Consider the following 24,763-nt stretch of genomic DNA (forward strand, 5'->3'; position numbering starts at 1 on the left):
GCCGAGAGCCGCGTAAAAAGAACGCGTTAGATATCGCAGCCAGAATAAAGCTAACCAGGTGCCAACCGAAAGTTGCCGTTGTGAGGAGGAGGAAAAGAAAGTTGAAATTTACGCTCGTATACGCGATATCGGAAACCAAAACCGAAACCGAAAACGAAAACGTTTGCTTTCAACTTCTCGCTAGGAGAGATGGAAATGTACGTAATAGTGAATAGTAAATAAAATAGAAGGGAAATCTTTTTTCAACCAAAGCTAAGTATAAATAAGTTAAGTAAACCTGTTAGGTGTGGTAAACGACTGCGAGTTTTCGGCAATTTCGGCTCATTTAGTACAATGAAATCTCATCAGTTTTCACGGTAGCAAAAATGTTGGCCAACTGGAAGACTGAAAAAAAAATCTCGTAGGTACCTATGGTTTTGCTTCGCTCTTTCATTTCGCAGCATGTAAATTTGTAATTGCGAAAAGGATGTTGGCCAGCATCTGTTTCAAGGTATATCTTGTCGAAAAGGTTTCCTCTAACTTGTTCATTTCGTCTGCGGTACTCGTATTACGAGTATTTCACGGTTGTATCTGACTTCCGCCTTTCATCATTTGCGCTCTGTTGTTGGTTCTTTTTTTTGCCATGCCACTTTTCTTCTTCTTCTTCGTCCTTCGTCTCCCATCATCGTCTTTACAGCTGCGTGCTGGTTGTTGTCGTTACGCGAGTACCTATATTTTAATTTGAATTGCCATTTCCAGGCCTTTTCTTGCCGTAGGTGGGTATGCCATTAGTGGATACAGTTCCAGCAATGCGCCTTGTTTCTATAAAGAAAATACTGATGCTGCATGTACTGCATGGAGTTCGTGGCGTAAATAATTTTCCGTTTTTTCTAAAGCGAATTTCCGAATCATTTTGAAATTTTACTAGACACTTTGCTACTGCTAACCTATAGCCCCTTTGGTGTGATTTTTTCAACATGATCCTAATTTGGGAATGTCCGAATTTAGCTGGTTGGTCCGCATAATGTTTATATAAATTCGACTCTCTCCAAATCGATCGTGTTTTCGGCCACTTCTCACCTTCTCAATCCATCCTCGTCGTTTAATTTACTCGGATTATTCTGTAGTCTGCTTCCAGGCTTAATTTAAATCTCATTATTATTATTTTTTTCGTCGAAATAATGATTTGGAAATAGGTACGATTCATTGGAATCGTTTTGCAATACCTACTCTCGTACAAAATGAGACGAATAAAAAAACAAACAAACAAGCAGTATTTACCCGCAGAAAGGTAGGTAAGTAAAGTACCTGCTGGAAGCGTGTTTTTGTTGGAAAGAAAATAAAAGATGTGTTCGTATCGGGCCCACGCAGGCGACATAGACTCTCGGACGAGGACGAGATGGGTATGAGGTACCTTACCTACTTCGTAGTTGTAGTCTTCGACTCATCGTCGTCGTCGTAGTTCGTAGGGCGGCTCGGGCTCAGGCTGGCTGGTTAAATTATCGTATCGTACCTACCCAGTGCCCAACTACCCATTTATACTCGTATAGCCCGGTAGAACAGAAGCCAGGGCAGACCCAGACCCACTCGCCGATATAATGTTTGTTTAATTCAGTAACGACCTGATACGCATATACGCCTGTAAGGCCTTTTTTAATGCCGGCTTTTATTTTTCTTCTAAACAATTTTTCCGTTTTCTTTTATCCGCTTCGGGCGAAACGGTTATATAGCGATTTAATTAAACCATCCGAAAGCCATCGTCTGCATCGAACGCTCAAACATACAGTCGTCGAGGTTTCCCCTCCCCCTACCCACTACCCCCCCTCACATCACTCGTACTGCTCTTCCCCACGTTCGTTATTGCCCAGCGGCCAAAGTTAATGCTTACCTACAGCTTGCCATTGGTATACCCATCCATACCCACCTATACGAGTAGACCTTTTGATTCGCACGCTGGCCTATTTTTAGTTTCATTGTTTGAGAAAATCATTATCTCGATACGAGACGATTTTCTTTTTTCATTTCTTTAAAATACTCCAACTCGTATGTTACGATGACTCGAGGACAACACTCGAATTTCGATAGTCTTTTTATAGATAGAGGTACCTTTGTACCTATATCGACAACGTTTTCATTTCGTATGCAAAAACATTCATCGTGCCTCTGCCCCTGCCCCTGCCCATGCCCATGTCCACACCTCGGCCAACACTCTCAAAGTTGATACATCGAAAACAGGCTGATGGTGGAATTTTCCTCGTTTAATTTTGGGAACTCGAGAGCCTTTTAAAAGTCATTTTTCTTATTCACTTTTCATCGAATGCATTATTCAGAATGTAAAAACAATCATTAAGTAACGTTAAAGTCGTTTCGAAGAGGCGGTAAAAGTTGTTAAAATTTCATATGAAAATGCTGAAAACTCGGTTTCGTTTCTACCTAATTTCGACTCGCCCGGACGAAGCCATTTTTCAACTTTTTCAGTCAATCCGGAGCCCCTGGCAAAAATTCCACATTTTCCGAGTGTATTTTATTTTCGAATCCCCGGATCCAAGACACAGGGTTCATAATCATAATGAGTCAGGCTGTCAACGAATATTTAGTGTGGTAAAATTTAGTAATGGTCGGCTTATTCCGTAGTTAATTAGCTGATTTCTGTACGGAGACGTGAATTTTAAATATGGTAAGCAAAGTAAAACCCCTCCCCATCCTTTCGGGAGCTGAGAATTGGCTAAAAATGATTTGAAAAAAAAAAGGATACCTAGACCTACCTATGTACCTTGAGTTAGTGTTCAATTCGACCAGAAAAAGTGCAATTTTGGACTAATGTCTTTCGATTTTGGGAAATTTTGTTTTTCCACATCTACCAGCCTAATGAGTACCCACCTTTCCTTGCACCATCGAGGGTGGAGGGGGGGGGGTTCTTTTTATGTGTGCAATTTCTCCAAGCTGGTAATACACTTTGGAGGCTTCTCATTTCGACCTTATGAAACTTGAACTTGACTCGAAATTGATTTCACAGTTTGAATGAGCATCCAGACCGGATTCGAAGACGTTCGTTGAAATTTTCAAATGAAAGTTCAAATTTCAAAATGGCGCTATAACAGCGAGCAAAATCATCATAATGTAGGACTAGGTACCTTTCAAGTTTGTTTCAAGGTATAGTATTTTCAAAATGGGCACTCCCAATGGTGAGGGGGGGATCACGTCACCCTCACGAGTTTCATTTGGATAGGTACCCTTAACACTCTGTACCCGAAGACCAAATTGTGAAATAAAAATTGTTTGAGAGCATTCGATGATGCCCGATCAAAAATGTCAAGTAGCGTGTAGCACTTTTGGTTTCGGAGCAATAGCGATTTGAAATTTTCTTTTGGCCTTTTTAGGTAGGAAACAGTGCAAAGAAATTGTAAAAAGTTCCGTGGATTGGGTATCAGTCTTTTCGTACGTAGAGATTTCGAAATTTTTGGTCAACGTGATAAAGAAAAATATGAATCTTTCGCGTGAAAAACGCTTTTTTTCGTAGGTATGGGAAAGAAGAGAGGAGGGTTAAGTGAAATTTTTTCAGCTCTGAAATTTTTTTGTGGTCTTTTAAGGATACTGTGTGACTGTGAACATTTTCTAAATCTGAGACGAGGGCCAATTCACCTATATCATGACCGGAGGGCACGCTTTAGCAAAAATCAAAAGATATTACGCAGTCGAAAATCATATTTTTTGGTCGAGTTGGCGTGAAAAACGCCAAATGCGAACCAACAATTTCGTAAACTCGTATATTCGCATCAGAGCGAAACTTACAATTGAAGAAAAGTTGTTTGGTGGCGTTGAAATTGAAATACGCGTAGCTCGATGTCGAATATCAAATGGATACGATTTCCAAGTGCATATTATTATTGTAAAAGAGTGTCAAACGGTGCCCGGAAAAGGAAATACAATGAGCGAGAGCGCAGCTTCATTATACGAACGAATGCTATTGTACTCGTACTCGTACTGTACGTTGTACGTAGCCTTTCATGTGCGCTGGATTCTACCGTAGGTAGTAATGAAACCCGAAAATTCTCACACAATTTGACGTCATCAAATTGCGAATTTTAACTGTAGGTATGTACGTAGGTAGGTGCCGATGAGTGTTCTCAGTATCAAACTGATTACGTGCTGCTTCTGCTTCCGCTTTCGTGTGTTTTTTTTTTTAGGGTGAGGTAAAATGTTATAAAATTCGCCAGCGACTAAAGTCTCGAATTTGAGTAGGCCTACTTGAATTGTATGTACCTACTGATGCGAAATCAAGATGTCTGCCTGACCAAATAGACGTTTTCATATTTCGAAATTTTGTCCCTTTCCCCTGTACTGGGTGGTCGTAAGAGTATGATAAATTCGAAAGTTATTTCGTCAACTTGGTTATTTTAATAATTCTGCGCGCAAGGGAAAAGAGAAAAGCATATTTAGTTCAGCGAGAACAGGAATATTTACCTACCCCGAATCCGGATAGTTGATACGTAGCTAAAGAGAAAAATACTCGTATAGCCGGATGAATATTGATTGGCATCGGTCTAAATGTGATCTGTCCGTTTACACGTTGGTTAAATTTTTAGCCGTTCGCCCAAGTTTAAAAAAATAGTAACGCTTTTTCATTTTATTACCATCGTACATGTATGGTATACTCGTATACTACGTCTATAGTATACGAGTATATGGTACGTTAAACGTTTACATACGAATACGAAGTCGTCTATCCCTATCGAAACGTGACTGCTCGCAATTGAAATGCATACAGCGAACGATATCGCAAATCTGTTTTTCCAAAGCTTAAGAGAGTAACGGAGTTTTGTTTTCCCCTCTCTGTTTCCTTCACGTGTCACTTTTCTTCCTCTATAGTCGCGTCTCTCTCTCTCTCTCTCTCTTCTTTTTTTTTCGAGCGTGAAAATTACTTTTCTCTTTTCACTCCTCCGTGTTTTTCGTTCGCTATTTTATTAGTTCATTGACAGCGCATATATTCGGTATAGTCTGCTCCGCCTTACTCATTCAAATGCTAACGAGAGGCCAAACCGCAGCTTATCGGGATCGTTTTCAGCGAAAATACCGAACGTTTAACATTTGCACTAATAAATTTCCAATATTCAATTACTCTTACTCTCCCTCTCCCTCGCAAGCGCACGTCTATAAGGTAGCACGTAGCACGTACCGCGTACCGTTTACCGATAGTTTTACGTATACTTATTCTATCGTGGGTACTTAATATACTACGTAGGTAGAGGTACTCGTATCGTATCGTGGAGCTTTAGTTTGTCTATATTCGTTTTCAAATTAAGCGAAATTTCATAAACAAACCGCGAATATGCGAATAAGCATCGCGTGATATACTCGTGTTCGTCGATTATCATAATACGAGTACATATACCTACTCGTAAGTATGTAATGTTGCTAGAGGTACGTATACGTAACGTATTACTCTAGGCAGATTAAAAATACTCGTACATATTGAAATTCGACGTGTGAACGTATTACTTTTCTAACGAAAATTTGTACGATATCTCGTAAATGCCTTTTGATTTCATTCAATTTTATTTATGACGAAACACGAACGTATCAATATACTCGTACGTATTTTCTATGGATGAACGATAGCTTTTCAAATGTCGAATATAATCGAATCGAATCGTATTTTCAACACGAAGAATACCTAATGTTTCACTGTACAAACACGAATTGGTAACTGAGTTAATCACAACATGAGAAGTCTACAGGTCGTGGTTCTGAGGTAGTTGTCAGTCCCTGGTGTTTGAAACATTACCAAAAATTCCACATAAACCAACATCGATCGTGTGATAAGAATCAAAATTAAATTTGAAGAGGAACCATTTTGATCAGAGAAAGAAGGACGTCGCAGACTTGTAAATGTCGTCCTGATAGTACATTTACATCTAATTTTTAAGATAGGTACTTTGTTCCGAATGTAAGATGCTTATAGATACCTCTAGCCTCTACCTACGTTGTATGTACATACGTGCTACGTACGTATGTATTTACGGCAAACAGAGTAGGCAACTTATTGTACATATAGTCCGGCATATGACAATAGGAGTAATTGACCCCCCCCCCCCCCGGAGATTCTCCGGGACAACTTTTTTTCTTTAAGGAGACATCCTAAGGAACATTTTAAAGCAAACTTGCCCAAAAAAAAGTTGGCCTTACTTACAAAATGGCGGCCATTTTGATTGGCAGGTCGGCTGCACGAAATTTTTCAAACCTTACAAAGATAGATCGAAAGATCATGCAAAAATTTATCACCTGTCAAAATTTCAAGTGCTAAAGTGGGTTTTTCGATTTTTGGTGAATTTTTAAAAATCCAATTTTGGCCAAAAATGAGGGAAAAAATCAAAATTTTACCAAATTGACCAAGAAAGCTGAAATTTGGGATATACCTTATTTTCGACATGCCAAATAGATTGGAAACTGTTTCAACCCGTTTTGAGCAGTTCTGGAGCCTCCAGCAGATTTTTGAAACTCGAGATTCCCACAAAATTCCATCAAATTGAAGTTGTAAAGCTGAAATTTATTCTAAAAACTAATTTCAATACGCTACGAAGTACTGCAGATGAATTTCAAGTAGTTTTGGAGCCTCCAGTGACTTCTTGAAAATTCCTGAAGGCTCCAGCAGATTTTTGAAACTTTAAATTTTCACAAAATTTAATCAAATGGAGATGGAAAGCTGAAATTTACTCTACATCCCAATTTTAACACCCTCTGAAGACGACTTCAGGTGTGTTCAAGTCATTTTAGAGCCCCCAGCGACTTTTTTGAAAATTACTGGAACCTCCAGTAGATTTTTGAAACTTGAAATTCCTGCAACAATAATGTATCAAATGGTTTTAAAGGTTCCAGCTGCTTTCAGGAAATTTCAATTTTCCAAAAAAGCGCCATACAAACTTTCAAAAAGTCGCTGGAGGCTCCAAAACGACTTGAAATCCACCAGCAGTCAACTACGTAGCGTATTGAAATTAGGTTGCAGAATGAATTTTGACTCTCCATCTCAGTTTGATGAAATTTCGGGGAGATTTCAAGTTTCAAAAATCTGCTGGCGGAGGCTTCAGGAATTTTCAAAATGTCGCTGGAGGCTCCAAAACGACTTGAAATTTACCAGCAGTCAACTTCGTAGCGTATTGGAATTAGTTTGCAGAATGAATTTCGGCTTTCCAACTCCATTTAATGATATTTTGTGGGAATTTGAGTTTTAAAAATCTGCTGGAGGCTCCAGTTATTTTCAAAAAGTCGCCGGAGGCTCTAAAATGACTTTAAATTTACCTTCAGTACTTCGTAGCGTATTGAAATTAGTTTTTAGAATAAATTTCAGCTTTACAACTCCAATTAGATGGAATTTTGTGGGAATTTCGAGTTCCAAAAATTGTCTGGAGGCTCCAGAACTGCTCAAAACGGGTTGAAACCATTTCCAATCGATTTGGTAGGTCGAAAATAGGGTATTATCCCAAATTTCCGCTTTCTTGGTCAATTTTTGGTAAAATTTTGATTTTTCCCCCTCATTTTTGGCTTAAATTTGATTTTCAAAAATTCACCAAAAATCGAAAAACGCACTTTAGCACTTGAAATTTTAACAGGTGATAAATTTTTGCATGATCTTTCGATCTACCTTTTAGACGGATTTTGTATGTGTACTGTACGTAGGTACCTATTTTATCAGAAACAAATCGAGGAATGATTTTTTTTGGAAACAAACCCTGTTTCTTTTTTTGCATTTCTCAGCTTCAGGAAGCTTCTATAAAATTTTTGTAGACTTGAGAAAATCAAAAAAAAAAAAAAAAAAAATGATTTTCTCGAAGCGACACTTCTTATGGATGTAATATTCTATACTTACTATTACTTAGGTATTTTCAATGATTTTTTTTTTTTGGTCATGTTGTCTCGTTTGTGGGTTTATTTTATCGATTTATCATCAAACCATCCACTTTCCTCCCTTGGGAAGTAAAATAGCCATTTTCGTTTCTCTATTTGCCTTGAGGTGCTATTGATTGCGATTAGATAAATTTTTTATGGTGCCCAATTCTCTTCTCCATCAATTAAATTGGATAGTCTAAATTTCGTGCCTACTTTATCGTGAAGAATGAGCATGAATGTCCTAAACTTTATCGTGTCGGTAAATTGGGTGACCTTGCTCGAATAACAAATACGAGGTTATCAAATAAGCTTGCGAAAGCTCGTTGTTTCGGAGATTGTTTCGCGGAAACGTCGAAATGTAGGTATTTTTATCTCAATCATCGATAATTTGTTTTTTGTTTTCGGCATAAAAACTCAAATTTAATACGCGGTATTATAAGTAGTTTATTCGTTTGATTACATTTTCTTCTATGAGAAGTCCAATGCATAATATACTTAGTGATACCAATTTTACCGATACATTTCTAATTTTGATATGTACGTACATACGTACGTATTAAGATGTTGAGTGGTAGATGTACGAGTGAGATATGAGTACAGTTGTCTGTCTTTGAAAAACAATCGATCGACTTGAGGACTGCTGGACGGGAGTGGGGAAGGGCGAGTGTTTGGGTAAGATTTACTTACTTACTGTTGGAAGAATTAGCGACTGTGAGAAGAAATCAAGATTTGCGAGAGCATAGAGCTTAGAGCATTTCGCTCGATGGCTTTCCCATTGGGAAGGCGAGAGCGAGGTATTCGATATTGTTTTGTTTGCGCGTAGTACGAGTACGAATGCTCGTAAGCAAAAGCAAAGAGAAGAAAAAGTAGCGAGTGAGTAAGAGACTAAGAGTATACCTCACTATACGCTACGCTACGCGACGTGTCGTATACTCTGGAGTACGATGCTATGTGCTCGTTTCATTTACATACTTAGGTAGCTGCGAGCTCATATTTTATGTACATCTGTGAAATTAGCAAAACATTGTACGCTCGAGATGTACGTAGGAACCTATTATCTACTTACGGTATCTAACTACACTACTTTTTACGTAAATAACGCTGTGGCTGTACTCTTGTACGAGTACGTAGCTACGTACATATTTCGAATGGCTCGACTCGCAAAATGATAACTTGTAACTGTGCGGCGTTATTAAAACGAAAATTTGGTATTTACTTTACATTACAAAGTATACACATCCTAGGTGTACTTACCTGCTACCCAACGGTATACGCAATACGCGTACACCAATACACCAATACACCATACACTATACAGAGACAGAATTACGCTGACGGTCTATGTGATGGTGTGTGAATGTGATGAAAGGTTGACAGACAACAGCGTGTTGAGGTTAGTTAATTACATTACCTATATTACGTCGTCGTCGTCGACGTCGTTTTCGCAAATGTGGGTCTATACAGTATGTAAAAACAACAACGTTCAAAGGTTATACATATCGTTATTCGTTATACTCGCGGAATATGCCTGTGCCTATGCCTACTTGTTGTTGTAATAACGCAGCACATGGTAAGGGGCAAATTCTCGTATCGTAAAACCTATTTTACTACGAGTACATAGGTACATACCTCCGCAAGCGGAGCATTGTGAATTTTTAGGCAATTACAGCCACAAAAACGACACCCCGGGCTTTATGAGAATTTATTTCGCGTGTACTTTTTTATTTACTTTAAACATTAAACTCGGGTGGAAAAAAAATCTTTCAACTTTCTCGTTCTTATTTCATTTTAATGACTAGTTTTTGTTTTATTACGCTTTATTCTACGTTACACAAACATTCCTACGTGAAATTCTATTATATTTATGTACTTTTATGTAAATACATACCTACGTAATTTGTTTTCATTCTCAATTGAATTAGGTATTTTTTTTTGTTTCGCGACTTTTATTATTCTTTTTCTCGAGACTCGAGCCGAAAATTACGAAATCGAATTTAAAGGTCGACCGAGTTGTAATGATATTATTTTTCGCGCTCCGGTTACTTTACTCGTAGACGCGAATTTTTTCGGCCTTTTGTGCATTAAAATTTTTCCGCAACGCGAGACGTGAGGGCATCCCGTATTCGGTCCATCGTTGTAAGTACGTACTTATTCGAACTTGAAATTTGCAAAATGTAAACTCTGAATTACGTGTCGATGTCGCCTTGTGTTGTGGTATTTTATCGAAAACCGGTTTCGGAGCAGAGCTTTATACTTACCAGAGCACATTTTAAGGAAAATTTTAAGCCGCGCAAATAACTTTGAAAAATCTTCACCGTCCTTGTCTCTTTATAATTTATGTGTCCTAGAATAAGGTTCGAGTGTTGGATTTCGGTTTTCACTTTTTTTTTTTTTTTTTTTTTTGCATTGATATGTAAAAATGACGATGAATTTCAAAAATCGCACCCCCTCCCTCCCCGCTTCCTATCTTGATCCCCAAAAAGTTACAAATTTTTGAATTGTAATACTTCAATAATCTTTATTCAAAGAAGGAGACAAATCCATTGGTGATTTCAGATCTGATTAAATGCAATAGGACCGGGGAGACCGGATTAGACCATCTCATTAGATTTGAACAGATCTGATCAAACCTGATTCAATAATTTGTACGAGGGTTATTCAATAAGTAATTTCTCCTATCCTGGGAAACATCCAAAAAATAATCAAAACTGAATGAGAAAAAAGTATGTATAATATATTTGAGGAAATTTTCTATTTTTATAAAGTAATCATCCCCCTACATTCCAAGCGCTTGTTGTACCAAGTACAGAAGATTTTCTATCCCAGTGTGGTAGTACCCACCACCTACTTCTTATGCTAAGTTACCATTGTTGAAATTTTTATAGTAGTGCCAAAACACCTTCAGAAACATTCCCCAGCAAACAGAAACGAACTCCGCATTGTTAGTTTTGTATGGAAATGACACACGTCCGGCTAAAATGAAAGTTTCATCCATGGAGGAGGCACCACAAATTGAAATGTGGGAGCTGAGGATTGCGGTGAAGAGAGCCAGAAACCACAAAGCAGTGGGGGAAGATCTCATACCAGTAGACTTGATTAAACATCTATCACCAGAGTATGAAAAGGAACTGCTGAAGATAAATGAAAGCACATAAAATACGAGAAACGCGCATTTTCATGCTAGCGGTACAGGGGAAAATTCAAGGAAAAATACATTAGGAGAAAACGATCGGAGATGTTAACAACAAACTCGCCAGCGAACTCTCCCTAAGACCCTGAAAGAAACCATCAGAAAACGCTAGAAACTGGCTAATATGGACGGAAGTATACGCTATCTCCTGTAAAGGAGTGCGACCAGGGCGACGACGACTTGCAAAGTGGTCCATTCAAGGACCAGTTTGTGGGTTGCAAAGTGGGCCATCAGGGGACCAGTTTTGTTCTTTAGCAAATCGGCCAGTCGAAGGACCAGTTTGCATTTTCTTTTGCAAAGTGGTTCCTTGAAGCACCTGCAGCTTTTGCGAGTATTATGCAAAATGGGATGTCGAGGGACCAATTTGTACTTTCCTTTAAAAGTTTGAAAAGTGGTCCACTCGAGGATCAGTTGGTATGCTGAATTGTCCATATTATAGAGGAGGGGGCCAGTTTGTATTTAAATTTGCAAAGTGGGCCATCAAACCGGCATGTTATATTTTACAAGGTTGGCCATCGAGGGATGAGTTTGTGTTTTGCAAAGTAGGCCATGGAGGGGCTAGTGTGTATTTGCAAATTAGTCCTTCTCCTTCCTAGTATTTCCATTACTGAAGACGACTCAAAACCATTTGCTTTCAGTTTGAGAACTGAAGAATAGCGAGCGTGAAAATTCAAACAACAGCTTTCAACTTTGATTAAATCACATCAGGTGTTCATTAGCCAAATTTTAATTTTCCGATGTGAAATTAGGTGTACGCCACCCCCTCTCCCTCTCCCTCGAAACTTTCCTGGCGATAATGTGTAAATTTATTAGGTATTGTTTGAAAAAATTCACCGAACGATACGCTGCGCTACAAAAAATTTGTTGGTAAATTATTATTCTCGAGTACCTACCTACCTATTTTGAAACTCGATTACAATCACATCCGTGCAACAAAAGTTTGCATCCCGAGGTGTTTCAACCACGAGCTACGATCTTTTGACATAATTTCCAAACTTTTTTCATCAACCACTTACGACTTTGTGGAATGAAAAAACAATCTTCTATAATGAATATGTGCTATGTATAGTTTTGACTATAGACTACGACTACAGTATCTAGGTTGAAGAAGTGTATCGAGACTCACTACTATTCAGCTATAAGCTTCTTGTTGCGTCTCTAATTTAAAGCGAGGAATCCGCGAAGCAAAGCGGAGTTCATATGTACCTATGTGTATTGTGTTGTATAAAGGATAAAACTTTTGATGGAACGATTGCCTCGAATATTTTCCATCTTCATTAACTTTATACGCGTATTATAGTAGTATATAGTATGTAGGTATACGAATTAATTAGCCGTGGCAATTTGTTTACGAAATGATGAATTACGGTTAATTAGCGTTGCTACAGCTACGTGTTCCGTCCAGTTCCCTTTTCCCTTTCCCCTTTCCGATTTCCATCGATACCCGGACCCTATCTATACGCTATTGGCATATCTTCCGGTTAAAAATGACCGTAGGACCGTACTACGAGTAGTAGTTGAAATAAGCGTCGTTAAATAGCTAATCAGCGATAGGAAAAAAAAAACATTTCTATCGATCGTTGATTTACGAGTAGGTAGGTATTTTGAAATGGTCGTGGAATCTGGGCCAATTTGTCCTATGTTTTTTTTTAAATAACAAATTTAATTATTACGAAACACGATCGCGTATCGCTAACGAAATAATTAAAAATTTTGTGTTTTTTTTTTCATAGGAGGCATGTACACGCGTGAGCTCGGAGAATTAGACTATTGGATTTGTATAAAAATGAAAACCTTCGTCAGAGAAAGGCCCGACTGTGTCGAAAGCGAAAATCAAATTGTCGACGAATCGTGGATGAACGATGAAAGTAAGTAAGGAAACGTTTACGTACACGTACACGTACAAGCTTTAGCTACACGCTTAATTATTAATTGAACTAGCGACCGCTGCTCCCGAGTACTTACTTATACCTTCGACTTGGACTTACGACGGTCAAAAGTCGTCTACCCTTTTAAGTAATTTAGTTTCGGTTATACACGGTTACAGTAGTAGCTACGAGTATACGAGACGTAATTGAGAAACGATCGGCAATCGCCTTGCCATGCGATGGGATGGGATCGCGTGCGTGCAGAAACATAGGATAGGACCGGAGAGTAGGTAAGTTGTGCTGTGGCGATGCCGCATCTTCGTCTTGTCTTGCCTTGTGTCGTATCGTGTCGTAAACTTGGCTACGAATACGCTTCGATTAGCCTTAAAATATTAAGTGCAAACTCGGCAAAAAGCTCAACTCGAGCTACCCTTATAATTACTACTTTGCGACCCATCTAATCGGCGTTTCTCTTACCCTTTTTTTCTCTCTCTTTTTTTCCCTGTTTTGCTGACGAGTTGGTATATCCTTTACTACTCGTATTTATGGTATCAGCAATTAACTCGTATAGTTCCGCGGGTAAATGGTATACCTAGAGATACTAGGAAGGTATTAAATTCGTCGAAATTCTCGGCAATTTGTCAAAATCATTATAATTGCGGGCATAACCGCGACCAGAAATATCGTCAAATTATTATAATTTACAATCAAAAGTATACTTGGGTGAAATATATTCGTCGCTCCTTGGAACTGTTGGAAATATTGTTAATTTCACGTGGCAATCCGGTAGCCACAAACGTGGCGATGTGATGTGTCATAAGAGTGGAGGGAGGGGGCCGGGGTTACACTGAAATTTTTTCAACTTTTTTGTCAGATTTCCTCAACTTTTTACCACAGAACGTAAGTGTCCAGTTCTTCTATAGCCTGGTTGCCTGGTTTAGTGTGTCCTGCACCTCCACAAACGTCCAATTGGTTGGTCATTGGTGTAAATGTTGAAGAGAATTGGTGACAAAACACTGCCCTGGGGCAATCCGTTCTTTTGCCACCTCCAGGCGCTGTTTTTACCATTGAGTGTGACATAGAATCTTCGATCTTTCATCAACATAGTGAATATCTGTGTAAATTTAAAATCCTTTGTAAGTTGGTACACCTTATACTGGAGTAGTTGGTGGCACACTGTGTCAAAAGCTGCTGTGAGGTCAACAAACACTACTCCAGTGACTTCCTTCTTTTCAAAGCCATCTTTGATGTGCTGTGTTGAGTGTAATATCTGGCCAGTGCATGATTTTCCTGGTCTAAATCCAGCCTGTTGTTTGATCAGCCCCTCATCTTATACAGTCAGTCATGTGATTTAAAATGACATTTTCAAAAATCTTGTATTGATGACACAACAGGAAGATAGGTCTGTAATTCTTTGGGACATTTGCATCCTTGCCTGGTTTCTGTAATGCAATAACATGTGCCTGTCGCTATAATCTTGGCATCTTTGAAGTTTCTATACAGGCATTAAACACTTTTTGGGTCCAATTTATTGCCTTTGGTCCCGAAGTGTTTGATCTGTTCAGTATACATGTTATCCACACCAACAGCCTTCCTATTTTTGGACAATTTGATTGCAGACTTCACTTCTTTGTTAGTAATTGGTTTGGCAAAGTTATTCACTTCCACATCCATGCATCTTTCCACTTTTGTTCGGCTGCTTTTGCTGTCAGTCTTTCCATTCAGGAGTAGTTGATGGGCTACTTGGTTAGCTGTAACCTGAGTGAAATTGCTCTGTTGGGGTTTGCCTCCATCGAGTCTCTTCAACAGTTGCCAGGCTCTGCGGCTATCTTTGCAGAAATCCGGATTTTCTACTAATTCCTGCCATTTTTCTGTCTAGATTCTGCTATATCACTTGCTAATTGATTTCTTAGTTCAATGGTTTCCTCACTGAAAGGATTTTCATTAAATTTTTTAACATACTCCTTATATTGTGTCATGAGGTGCAGCTCTATTCCAGAGATATGCTCCTTTCTTCCCCCCTTTGGAATACGATCTTTTGAGGCTTTCTTAACGATATCATTGAAGAGTTCATAATTTTCTAGTATTGGCAGAAGGTCGTCTAACTTTTCTTCAATTGCCTGTTTAAAAGCTTCCTAATTGGCCTTCTTGAAATTGAATCTTGGAGGTGGGTTTTCACATTTAATTGGGCTGATGACCGCCTTAATTTTGCATATAATTGGCCAGTGTTGGGTTCGGGGAATTGGATCTGCTACTCATTTGTGACATAGACTTGAGATTTGTTCCAAAACCAAAATGTTATCTGGGTTATATCCGTGTTTCCATCTTCCACTATTGAAGGATGGTGGCAGTTCTGCATCAAAGACTAAGCTCAGCTGCTGCTCTTCAGCCCATTTCTCCACTAGGTCACCATCTGTATCATTTTCAGCATATCCTCAGCTTACGCTATGGCTGTTGAAGTCTCCAACTATTATTCTTGTTTCTGTGGGAGGGACATTGCTGTTTTCTTTCCATGTAAATTCTACATTCGGTGGTTTGTAAACAGATGAGATTAAGCAGTTTCCCATGTCAATTATTAGAATCTCGACATTATTTTCATCAGACAATGAAGTACTTTTTACCTCTATATTTAGCTTAACTACCTAGTATGGCACTTCCATATTTTTCATGGGGTCTATCAATAATAAGTTTCATTCCTTCAATTTTTGGCTTCTGACTTTCTCTGCGCCTGTGTGTCTCTTGAATAGCGAGCACATCTATGTTCAGGTTCTTGACCATTTCAGCTAGTATAACTTCCTTTGGCCCTGACAGGCCCTCCATGTTTATGGACATGATCCTTAAGGGAGGTGTCCTCGTCGGAGGCCCTGAGAAGGGCCGTTCTAACCCAGGCATAGGGTGCATGATCAACAGGTGATGGGATGATTAGCCAGTAGTTGAACTACTGTTTCCAGGGGGTGCCAGTTTTTCGCGTAAATGCTCATCCCTTGCCCCCCCTTTGAATAATCAGTAGGTATGTTTAACTTTTTTGATCTCCAAAAGTCCGCCCTCCACCAATATCCAAAAATGAACTCAAGCAGATGTAATTTTGGTTTTAGGGATTTCAGGGCATGTGCTTTCGTTCTACGAGTATGTTGGTTTTGTTCAAATCTGGGAGTGTTAGTTCTAAAGGTCTTATAAGTGTATTTTGGATCAATCACGAGTTTCTTATGGAGTCTTGTTTGTATTTTACGTTGACGGACGTTTCAAGCGAGTAGAGTATTTTGATTGGTATTTACATAAATATGAAAATCAATCCTCTCTTGTATCCACCATGAGTAAATTGATGAGAAAAAACTCGAGCAAATTGGTATAGGAGTAGGTATGGTATACTTACGGTATGAAAAATAGCCACGCTGTTATTTTATTTTTTAATAAATATATTTTACATTAAAACTAAAAGAATTCGTATTTTCAGCGACCACGATTGAAAAGAGTAGGATAGGAATTCATGCATTATGCATTGTTTTTCATTCTCATACTTAAGTATATTGGTAAACGTATAACTTATTCATATTTTTTTTCATGCCGAATATTTACTTATTTATATACGAAATAAAATTGCCGCGTTGGTCGAATTTTCTTCTCGCAAAATCGTGGCTATTGTACGAGTATTAACCATTCTCGTGAGTCTTGTAGGCGAAAATACGTAAATTACTGCGAATGCGTTATCATCTCGACAATTTTTATTTCGTAAATTGTGCATTTTTCGTCCTACTGACGGATACGCGTATTTGATGCTAACCACGCGTGCAAATTAAGCAACTTGGTTGTTTGTTGGTCTGTCAGCAAAATAAAGCGATGATAGATTGGAGAATTTTTTATTCAAAATTCGCATTTATCCTAATTTTTTGCGCAGCGAGGACGAGGACGAGGACGAGGAAAATGTACGAGTAACAGAAGAGTTGAGCTTGAAAAATGAAACGGCATAATTCAAATTCTATTTTCGAGCAGTATAAAATTGAGGGAATTGGGATCTCTAGAGGACTTCGTGTCTCTACATAGCCCATGTGTTATTTTTCCGACGACTTCTGCGGACAATTTGAATAAAGGAAACACTGTAGTGTACGTGTTCTATTGTAATATGTACATACTAACTTTTCAGCCATCGCTCAGTGCTCACATTTTTTTAGCTTTGGTTCTGAAAGAAAGATTTACTTTCTCGACGTATTTCCGCTCTCTTGATATTTTGAGGGGAAAAGGAGCCGAAAAGGTTACCCTTATTTCTTTGAATTGCTCGTGGCTGGTGTACCAGTGTGTAAGTCTATATACGTACGAGTAGAGCTTACATGTAGCGAAATGTTGTAAAAATTTAGAGCAAACCGAACAGATATATATTTGTATTATTCGAGATCTTTCAGAATGTATCCTTTTTGGAAATTATATTACGCGGAAAATTCGGCTGAAACAGCATCGTAGCTATTTTGGTTTTCGTTTCCTTTTTTTTCCTCCTCTTTTCATAAACTTTGGACAGTTTTTCTGCTTTATTTTTTCGTATGGTTTTGGCGTGTTTTTTTTTTCTTTATCGTATTCGCCTTCTATTTACGTAGACGCGAGATTATAAGTATTTAAATTTATTTTGTATTTTATCGAAGGTGGCGTTTTATCGACGCGGCGCTATTTGTTTTTCGTTTTTGGTTTGTAAATAAGAAGGCGCAAGGCGCAAAGCGTCAGATGTTTCTCAATAAAAGAGATTCGGTGTGCGAGGAAATGAGAAAATTAGCCTATGCGAGTGAAATGTACCGAGCGACCGACGCGACAGCCAGTTTTTTTTTCCTTTCTCCGAAAACAGATGAGGCTATAACGTTGAATCGTATTAACCTTGAAAAATATAAATGAATTTTTTTTCGAAATTTAAAAAAGTTGGGAATTTTTACGACAATGTTGTTACAAAGTATACGGAAAATATATTCGACGTAGCTTTGCTTTTTTTTTTTTTTTTTTTTTTTTGCTGTCATTTCTGTGCGTATAGTTATTCGACGAGTGTCCCAAAAAGATGCGGCGGGAAATGTAACTTGTAATCTAGACGACGTCGACGACGACTACGACGTCGTTGGAGGATGAAAAGGCTGCAAAAAGATAACGAATTTTAGTGACCTAACACGATAGAGCGTGGATTCATTTTGTGCGAACTTGCGAAGAATGCGGATGTTTTTAACGACTGAGGAAATTCTACTCGGCATTCATTGTCTCATTTAACGTAGAATAAATACGTATGTTGCCTAACTACTCGTATCTGCTGCTGCTCTGTGCTAGCTCTCGGATAGTTTGAAATTACGTATAAGGAACCTATGGTTAGGAATATTTTCTATAAGCGAGACGAGACGACCGACGACGATGTGCGATAACGTATGCGAAAGTAGCCTATATCGAAAATTGAAAACTCTCAGTTTCGTTGCCATTTTTCTAATGATTCTGTTTTCATATATGTACATACTTACATATGAACGTACGGTGCGGCGCCGCGTTTCATTTTTACTTTGACAAGCTTTCAACTTTCAAGTTTTACTTGGTGGTAGTTTCGATGAAAATTGAAACGAACGAACACGAGCAACATTCGTATGTGAGTGTCGATGCGCCACTTGCGAATTGTCTCCATCATCGTCACCGCCCCGCCCCGCCCCGTCCTACCAGCCTATACCTCGCCCAAAAGCACAGGGGACCTGTAGAGTGTGAATCTACCAACTCTAACGTTAAGTAAGACGTACACTACGTCCCTTCCTGTGTATAAAACCTCATCTTACCTTGCGAAGAAGCCCGACTACCAAAAAATTCTATTAATTTTCTATTATTCTGCTCGTGTTTTCAAGATGATGCTGTCATTTTCCCTACCGGACCGCCCAGTGCCCACTTTGTGCTTTGTGTTCTGTTCTACTCGTACAGTCTGCCTAGTTTTCGGCTGTCAAATAAGTTCCTTCTCTCTTTCTCTCTATCTCTCTCTGTGACGTTTCAACTTTATTGTATTCTCCGATTGCTCCGCCGATTCTGTATATTATTTTTTGTACAGTTTTCTGCCTCGAATGCGGCCGCATTGTTGTTTTTTTATACTCGAATCTGCTTATTTTTCTAGGTAGGTATTCGAGTTGCTGTGTGATTTCCAAAACGTTTTTAATCAAGAGTATCTCGACAATAATAACGACAAAAATGTACGCGTACAATACCGTATTAATAAGATCTGACATTTGAAAACTGAAATTTGCTATTAAAAAAAAAAGAAGCTTTCTGGTTTATTTCAAGCTATGTTGGAGCTTCTACGAGTATTACATACTTACGCATTTGGGTCATTCCTAATCGAATCCTTTTTTTTTTTTTTTTTTTTTCTTTAAATCTGATCCTTTTAAAGCCCTCATATCGAGAAAATTAGCTTAAAATAGAGCAAAATTTTTAGATTTTTTAAAATTGTGCATCACCATTTTCCAAAATACATCCCCAGTTTCAAAAATGATATCTTTCGATGTTTTCGTCTTTGTGCAACCTATTTGAGAAGAGACAGTTTTCAAAAGACCAGGGACACCAGGGTATTTCCAGGTAATGTATATAAGATAGATGAAATACCGTTGTTCCCCAGATTTAGGAAATAATGATGGGTTATTGTTGGGTAATGGGTACCTTTGAAAAAATTTTTAGACGAAATTCTGCCCCCACCCAACCCCTTCTTGACAGATATAACCAAAAACACGTTTTTCTCGGGGAAAACTCTGTATCCTCGAGATCTCCCCTCCAGTGTTACATGGATCCAGGAATTGTACAACACCTGTATAAAACATCAAAAATACCTCGATCATGGAGACAGGCCCATGTCATTGCTATCCAGAAGCCAGGCAAAGACCCAAATGACCCTAAAAGTTACCACCCTATATCGTTACTATGTCACTTGTATAAGATATTTGGGCGAGTGGTCCTAAATCAAGTAGATGAGCATATTGACAAGAACCTAATCAGTCAGCAGGCAGGTTTCAGACCTGGGAAATCTTGTACTGGTCAGGTCCTGAGTTTAACACAGCACATTGAGGATGGTTTTGAACAGCGCAAGGTCACTGGTGCTGTGTTTGTGGACCTCACTACAGCATTTGACACAGTGTGTCATTGGTTACTTTGGTACAAGATCTATGAACTGACCAGGGACTACAAATTTACAGAAATCATCACAACACTGCTTAAACACCGGAGGTTCTATGTGACTTTAGATGGAAAGAACAGTACTTCGAGAAGACAAAAGAATGGCTTGCAGCAGGGAAGTGTCCTGTTGCCCATCCTTTTTAATATCTACACCAATGACCAACCAATTGGAGCACCTGCAGGTCACTTCCTTTATGCAGATGACTTGGCCCTCACAGCACAGTGTGTCACATCTGTAAAGGTGGAAGACACACTGAATTAGGCAATAGAAGAACTCGACGAATCTTAGGCCAAATCCATCCAAGACAGAAACCTGTTCGTTCCACCTGCGAAACTGTTGAGGCCAAGAGACAGCTTGTAAAGGTAAATGCCCTACTTTCTCATATAGAGTCCTCAGACTCACTCGCCACCTGCTCTGAGGTCTCTATATTCGACTAGACCGTATAGATCAAAAGTATCATAAGGTATAAATACCTATCTCTCAAATACCCACACAATGTACTTCAATAAACATACACAATAAATGGCATAAGCGATTTATTCAAGATATTTCTTAAAGCACAAATGTACACGTTGCTACGATGCACAATGATACCATTCGTAATGTACAAAAGATTCTGCTAAGGCAAGAGCGTTTCCCTATAGCTAGCGTAAAAGCTCGTTGTCTACTCTGGGAGAAGATACTAGGAAAACTGCGAGGCGGCTCGCTATGGCATTCTCGGCCGTCAGCTTCCACTGAACCAGCACACCAGATGGCGTTGTGCCAGGTTCAGTGTTGCCACCTGCCTGGGCATCCATTTACCATTGTAGAGTGGTAACAAGGAGCCCCAAGTACCCTCTACAAGCTCAACATCCAATGGCAAAACACTGCACTGAATCACAATGACTACCCCAAATATCTGGGAGTGACACTGGACAGAACACTCACCTACCGGCAAAACTGTGAAAAAACTAAAATGAAAGTGGCTGCTAGAACAAATCTGATCCGAAAGCTGGTAGGTAGCAGATGGGGAGCTAAACCACAAGTCCTGCACACATCAGCACTAGTGCTGTGTTACTCAGTTGCAGAATATGCTTGCCCAGCATGGGGACGATCAGCACATGCTAAAAAAGTAGATGTGCCTCTGAATGAAGTCTGTTGATTGGTGACAGGATGCCTCAGACCAACTCCACTCACAGCTCTGCGTTGTCTCTCAGGGATTGCACCACCGGAAGTGCATAGAGAGGTGGCTGCCAGAGCAGAAAAAACTAAAGCAACACACAACCCCCTACACCCCATGCATGGCTACAAAGAATTACCGGAGAGCAGACTAAAATCTAGACACAGTTTCCTGAGAACAGTGAATGTATTGAGTGCTCCTGCCGAAGTTGAACGCTGTCAAATCTGGAACACAGCATCAAGTAGCAATACTATGAGCGAATCATTGCCCCAAGGCAACCAACTGAAGTACAGCCTCTGGAAAACGCTGAATACATAGAATCAGAAGCGGAACAACACGCTCAAAATCCAACCTACACAGATGGCACCTGGTTGATGACGATCTGTGCGAATATGGTGAGGTACAAGATGACAGGCACCTTTTCAGGTGTCGCTTATGTGGTGACTTCGACGCAGACAAACTGGCCCGGACAATTGATGACGAGGGGATGAAGTTCCTCGAGTATTGGGACAAGAAGGGAATTTAGATACTTAGTATTGCCGACCGGACAAGAGAAAAAAAAGGGGCACCTTCCAGCTAAAAAATAATTTCCAGATTTGGTCAGAATCTTTCGAGTTTCTTTTCTTGATCCACCCCATAATCTGCACGATACGACATCTGGTCTTTAAAATCAGATTTTGTTACTTAATCATTGGTCTCAAAATTTTGTGAACCATTTCAGATATAGGAAAGACGGAGCTGTTGCATTCAATCCCCCCCCCCTCAAAAACACGAAATATTTGAAATTGTTACCGTACTTTTTCGTTTCTCGACCATATTTTCCTTGGCTAGAAATTTTTTATGAAATTATGAAAATTTGATCAAAATGATTCGTTATTCCGAGACCGCAGAAGCTTAAAATTTATCTAATGTTTCTATATGTATTTCAAAACTCATTCGAATCATTAGTAACTTACAGTCAGATAAGGAGTTATCTTCCTCGCATTTGCTCGGAGCAAATTAATTTCAATTTTTGATTCTACAAATCCATGTGTACTTACTCGAAAAATTCTAATTTTCTTAATGTTAGGTACTCAAAATGTGGAACCTTCATACATATGTGCCTATGTAATTCAATTGTAAGGCGGAACGCTTCTTCACACTGTTGAAACGAACATGTATACATTCTACATTACATGGATAGTATCATTCGCTTCCTATTGCTCTAGTCTTGTGAGTATTTCTGTAAATTCACCATTCTTCCTAAAATTTTCCTCCTACAAATGGATAATTATTTTTTAAGAGTTTTGAAACTAATACGGCCACTCATTGTTCGTTTAAAAACTTTATTAACGGGTATTAAGTCGGATTACAAAAATAGATTTTGCTAATATTTCGCAAGAATTACATCAAGCTTCTTCAGAGCAGTGGCAAAATCTATTTTTGTAATCCGGCTTAACACCCGTTAATAAAGTTTTTAAACAAATAATTATTTTTTGTCAATTTCCCTATCTTGGACTTGATGTGAATTTAGATCTCGAGTTGATCGAATTCGAAAATTGATAACATTTTTTGACGGGTCGCGTTTTCTGTTTCAAAATAATGATGGCGCATATTATTTCGGCAAACTTTCGAATACTGAGGAACAATTTGTAGGTACCTGTCTTTTGCTTGTTTTCAGACTGAGACCTCAGAACTCATCGTCAGTTGGGATTCTGAAAATAAGACTCGATGCGATACGTACACGTACACGCAAACTCACGAAATAAACTATATATGGGCCATTCACGAATTCACACAACAGCAGACATTCGGTACTAAGATTTTATCACCCATTTTACGTACACCCACAACTAATAGATATCAATGGCGAATTGAATTTATATTCGTACCTAATCGCACCGCAAACGGAACTGAAGCAATCGCTATTCGTATATTTCTATCGAACAGCAGTGCGGTTGAAGAGATGTTAGCAATGACCAATGTTGGATTCGTGCGTGTAAATGCGACTGAAAAACAAATTCTAATCGATCTAAATAATACGAAGCTGCAAAAGTTCACAAAGGGAGAGGCGGGTGTACGATCGACGAGTTACTTATGCAGAAAAACTCATCTTTACAACTGTAACTTACTCCAAAACGACACCTTGACGCTTTTAATCCAGATTAGGCCTAAATGGTCATCCGAACCATCAATAAGGTTACCTAATACGAGTATTTGTGCGGCCGACTCTGCGTCTACGTCTACACCCGAGACGACCATCATCAAGCGTAATCTTTCCGAAAACTTGGAATCGATGCTGGAAAATGCGAAATTCGCCGACGTCGTGTTCGTACCGAAAGGTAGCAATTATCCGACTCGTGAAGCGATTTTGGGCGCACGTACTCCGGTTTTCGCTGCCGTGTTTCAAGAAGAAGATTCCAAAAATGCATCGTCGAAAAAAATCCAAATAAACGTAACGCACATAAACGAAAAATTCTTACGAGAAAGCGTCAGCTATTGGGGGAACTTACGGTAAAATTATTTGAAGCTGCTTCTACGAGTAGATATGGCTGTGGATTGAGAAAAATTCGCGATCAAACGCTCCGTAAGACTTGGATGGATGGATGGTTGGTGAGGAAAGATGTAAACAAGTCCGTAGTGTCGAAAAATAATACGAGTACGTCGACGAATTACATAAAGTAGTTCCAAAGGCAAATTCGAGGAGGGGAACGATGCGAAAAAATGCAATCACTCGGGGTCAACTGTGCAAAATTTGGTAAAACAAATTTTCTTAAACGACGACGCGACGCATCGGTACACAATTTTGTATCGCTATTTTAAAATTTCACTCGTGTAAAAAATTACAAATTCTCGATTCAGTTTCGGATTATTCAAATAAGACTTTTGTATTTCGTTTATTTGCATCTTGTTCGCTGAATTTTGGTGCAAAATTTCATTTACGTTTTTTTTCGTCGACTATACTTACTCGTAAGTAGGTATACGGTGCTCGTAGGTAGATACGAGTACTTATTTCAGATTGTCGTGAGAGTTTGTTTATCATTTACCCGTAAGCGTGAGATTTTTTGCGATTACTAAAGCCTTGTCTTTCGAATTTGATAGTGTCAGTGGCATAGTTGGCAAAATTGTTTCGCTCCAACTCCGCATTATCTTGTAGTAGATACATTCTAAATTTCTAATTCAGAATATTGCTCGATACGCAAACAGTAGGTACTAGTAATAGGTATAAAGCGAATACAATTTTTTGTATGGTATGGTACTGGTTAGTGAGAGAGGGGAAGAGGATGATGTGCAGATGTTTGCTATTTTGACCTGAAAAAATTAAGGTTTCGCCTGCAAGACGTTGCTATTCCTAATAGGTATCGTTACCTAAACTAGGTATACATAGTACGTTGCGTTAAATTCGAGGATTGTTTTTCTTCGCCTTTCTTCGGATATTTCATTCGGTCTTGTGACATTTTCAACGATGGAAAATAACAGTGGGGTCTTCATAGCGATGCGGTACTAATTTAATACGTACCTACTACCTAATCGAGTTGATACTTCAC

General features: G+C 38.9%; 3 protein-coding genes across 3 annotated transcripts in view; 2 read left to right on the top strand and 1 right to left on the bottom strand.

Moving 5' to 3' along the window:
- LOC135843882 (allatostatin-A receptor-like) overlaps positions 1-24,763 on the bottom strand; it is a 185,243-nt gene that overhangs the window by 155,344 nt on the left and 5,136 nt on the right. The gene's annotated exons all lie outside the window — the stretch shown is intronic.
- LOC135843899 (uncharacterized) overlaps positions 1-24,763 on the top strand; it is a 165,368-nt gene that overhangs the window by 58,290 nt on the left and 82,315 nt on the right. The window contains exon 4 of the mRNA XM_065361946.1: positions 12,787-12,921. The gene's annotated coding sequence lies outside the window, so the exon portion shown is untranslated. The remainder of the gene's footprint in view (positions 1-12,786; positions 12,922-24,763) is intronic.
- LOC135843888 (speckle-type POZ protein-like) lies at positions 22,226-24,076 on the top strand. Its single transcript, XM_065361938.1, has 2 exons — positions 22,226-22,448; positions 22,897-24,076. Exons 1-2 carry the CDS (start codon positions 22,392-22,394, stop codon positions 23,731-23,733), a joined length of 894 nt encoding a protein of 297 aa, XP_065218010.1. The 5' UTR covers positions 22,226-22,391; the 3' UTR covers positions 23,734-24,076.

The sequence above is a fragment of the Planococcus citri genome, chromosome 1 (genome assembly GCF_950023065.1).
Source record: "Planococcus citri chromosome 1, ihPlaCitr1.1, whole genome shotgun sequence".
NCBI lineage: Eukaryota > Metazoa > Arthropoda > Insecta > Hemiptera > Pseudococcidae > Planococcus > Planococcus citri.